The 3,890-nt window shown below is 35.4% G+C and overlaps 1 protein-coding gene across 1 annotated transcript; it reads right to left on the reverse strand.

Annotated features, from left to right (window-relative positions):
- Positions 1-285: 285 nt before the first annotated feature.
- Positions 286-1,218, reverse strand: LOC134379936 (olfactory receptor 2A2-like). The gene has a single exon (XM_063099340.1). It carries the CDS (start codon positions 1,216-1,218, stop codon positions 286-288), a length of 933 nt encoding a protein of 310 aa, XP_062955410.1.
- Between the last annotated feature and the right edge of the window lie 2,672 nt (positions 1,219-3,890).

Below are 3,890 nucleotides of genomic sequence, written 5' to 3' on the forward strand. Positions count from 1 at the left end.
CAGAGCACTTGTAATTGGAAATTTTTTTTCTGATTTTTGAATTACCAACCATGTGAATTTTTATTTTTTATTTTTTTTTTACCGGTAAGGGGATCGCAACCCTTGCCTTGGTGCTGCCCGCACCACTCCAGCCAGTGAGCGCACCGGCCATCCCTATATAGGATCCAAACCCACGGCCCGGCCCGGTGCTCCCAGTGCCTCACTCTCCCAAGTGAGCCATGGGGCCGGCCCCCAACCATGTGATTTTAAAGGAAATTCCTACGGAACCAACATTCCACTCATGCCTCACATGGACGTCATCTTTTTTAATGCTCTGTGGAAGGCGTCCTTCACCTGAGCATTCCTCAGGCTGTAGATGAGGGGGTTCAGCATTGGGTAAAAGAGACTGTGAAATAGGGACAACATTTTCTCTAGCTCCCCTCGTTGATTAGAGTCTGGGACCACATAAACCATCATGGCTATGCCAAAGAAGAGCCCAACCACACAGAGGTGGGAGGAACATGTGGAAAAGGCCTTTATACGACCCTCTTTTGACTGGATCTTTAGGATGACCCAGATGATCTGCATGTAAGAGACAAGCATTAAGCAAAGGGGTACGACTAAGACAAACACAGAGGAAGCAAACAGGACCTCTTGGTTGATCCAGGTGTCAGCACAGGCCAGCTTGAGGACAGACAGAATTTCACAGAAAAGGTGGTTTACATTTTGGGGTCCACAGAAGGGCAACCTTAGAAGGAGAATTACATTTACCAGGGCCAGAATGAATCCACATGCCCAGGAAGTGACAGACAGTACTGTGCACACTCTCCAGCTCATAATGACAGTGTACTGGAGAGGGTGGCAGACGGCCACAAATCTGTCATAAGACATCACCACCAAGATCATGCACTCAGTAGCAGCAAAACCCAAATACAAGAATGTCTGCATTATGCACGGAACAAAGGAGATGGTTTTTTTCTGGTTCACAAGATTTGCCAGCATTTTGGGGACATTGTTGGAAGTGTAGGAAATGTCAATGATGGCCAGATGTGAGAGAAACAAGTACATGGGAGTATGCAGTCTAAGGTCCAGACAGATCAGTCCCAAGATTGTGCCATTTGCCAACAGGCTGGCGATATAGAACAGGGAGAAGATCCAGAAGAGGAGCACCTCCATGTCTGCACTGAGCTGGAATCCCACCAGGGTGAATTCTGTGACCCATGATTGGTTGCCACCCATTCCTTAATGACAGTCTGTCAAGGCCTGGAGTGTGATAGAAAGGTCAGAACTGTAAAACCAATGAAAATTAGTTATTTATCTCCGAATGAGTTCTGAGAAAATTTTTATGCTTTTTCCTATTTAACAACTTCTCCAGCTTTTCAAGATTTGTAACTTTTCTCTTTTGAACACTTTATTATGAAATAAACTTTAACTTACAGGAATGTGTCAAAAATTAGGCAAAGTACTTCCATATACTTCAGTGCAGATCCAGCACAGGCTCACATTTCCTACATTCTTGTCTTATTTTGTTTCTCACTATATACAAGAAGCATTTGGAATTAAAGTATAGACAAGATGCCCATTTACCCCCCAATTCCTCATTTTTTCACCAAGAAAAAAGACATTCACTAACCCAACGACAATATAATTAACCAACTCAGAAAATTTAACATTGACATGGTTCTTTTCTCTAATCTGCAGTATTTTCTCCTTCCACTCTTACCAACCCAGGACATAATGTAAGATTGCTTATTATGTTTAATATCATCTATCTTTGGTTTCCTTGCATCTGGAACATTTATTATGTCTTTTGGTGCTTTTTCAAACATTGACATTTTGAGATTATACAGCAGCTCCTTAGTAGAATATTCCTAAAACTGGGATTATACAATGTTCTTCATGTTTTGACTCTGAATATTTACTTTCTGCAAGAAAACAAATGCTCTTCTCAGTGCATTGTGAGTGGTTGCATAATGTGAATTTGTGTAATTATTGCTGAAGTTAACTTGGATAACTTGATAAAGATTGTGCTTCCCAATTATCTCCATTACATAATTATTATTTTCCCTAATTAATTTCTGAGGCATATTTAAGCTTATTATATAAGTATCTTGTTTCAATAGGGAACTAGTCACTAGTTTTAGCATGCATTGATTATCTTGTCTGAGTCAATTATATAGTAATGATCACTGCAAATGTGTTGTTCTACCACATCATTGCTTTTACATTTATTAGTTGGCAATTTTAATATAAATAAATGTATCATCCACCCGTTTATCCACACATCCATTCATCCATATATCCATCCTTCTTTCTTTCTATCTATCTATCTATCTATCTATCTATCTATCTATCTATCTATCTATCTATCTATCTATCTATCTATCTATCTATCTACCTAACTTTCTATTTATTCGTCCATCACTATGGATGCTAAATTTTTTTATCCAATGGTTTTGTGTTATTTTTATTATTATTTTTTGAAGCTTAACTTTTCTTTATTTGGACTTTCCAAGCTTGCTTCTCTGTCCTTTTAGCATCTTCTCCCCATTTTTGAGCATTTTTTTTTTTTTACCTCTGATAGGCCCAGATATTTCATGCTCACCTTGTATATTCACCACTTTAGTCACAAAACACCTATGTCTACACAAAGTTCTGTTTGCTTTTAATTAAGAGTCGTATTTATAAACCAATATCTTTTTGAACTTTTAATAATTTGTATTTTTATAATAAATATTTATATTTTATCAAGTTTTTATCACAAGGATATCATGAATTTCTGGTATCTTCATTTAAAAGTATGAGTGTGTAATTTGGAAAAATATAAAAATTGTTACAAGGGACAATATATTCTCAAGGTTACTTCTGAAAACTGAATATAACTTAATTGACTTTCTTTAGGAAGTCAGTCTCTTTCATTAAATTAACATTAGCGTGAAAGAAATTGGTCCTGATACTATTTAATATTTTATTTTTATTTTAAAATGTCTTTTTAATTGTAGCACCTTATTAACTGGTTTATATTATTTTCTTGCCTTATTTCTTACTTTTGAACATTCTAGATTTAGAGATTAACATTTCAAGAGTGTGGTTCATTGTGTTCATAAGGTGGTTCCTACCTTCTATGAGATTGTGACATCAAGTTTTAAAAGCTTCTTAGAAAAGCATTATGAAATGCAAATTGAAAGACTAATGAGAAAACATACAATAGTAATCATTTTTAGTATTATAAGCGTTTATACATTTTTACTCTAAATTTATTTTCATATATAAAATTTAAAATTATATGAACCGTATTGATTATTTAAATCTTTTTATCATTTAGAAATATATCATGAACAATTTTCCCTATCAAAATATTTCTTTGCAACATACCTTCAACAGCTGCTTGTTATTTCCTTAAATACAAATATTATAATTGATTTAATGTGTTTTCACATCATTAGCTTGAATGCAGTAGAAGGGTATGTCCAAAAGTTCCTGGAAAAATAGAAGTAAAAGATAATACAAATCTTTCCATGAACCTTTTAAGGTACCCTCATATAACTCTTCAGTAATGAAATTATGTACACAGAAATACAAACACACCCATATTTGCTGTTGTCATTGTTTGTTTGTTTTGTTGCTTCATGAAATCCTAATAGTGCATTCTGAGACTTAGAAGTGCCCTGTCAAATTAATCAAAAAATCTAACTATATATGTATGTATAGGTATCTAGTTATCTCTAGTTATCTGAAAATCAAACAAGTGAGAAACCCAGATTTATTAAGGCTTATCCTATAAGAATCAGACAGTGGGAAGGGGTGTCTAAATTCACAGTCATGATTCTGCAATCCTAGGTTAACCTTTCCCACATGGTTGTTCCACTTCTGTCTCTGTTACTTTTACATCAGCTGCCGGAGGAGCATTG

This window comes from Cynocephalus volans, chromosome 6, assembly GCF_027409185.1.
Source record: "Cynocephalus volans isolate mCynVol1 chromosome 6, mCynVol1.pri, whole genome shotgun sequence".
Classification (NCBI taxonomy): Eukaryota; Metazoa; Chordata; class Mammalia; order Dermoptera; family Cynocephalidae; genus Cynocephalus; species Cynocephalus volans.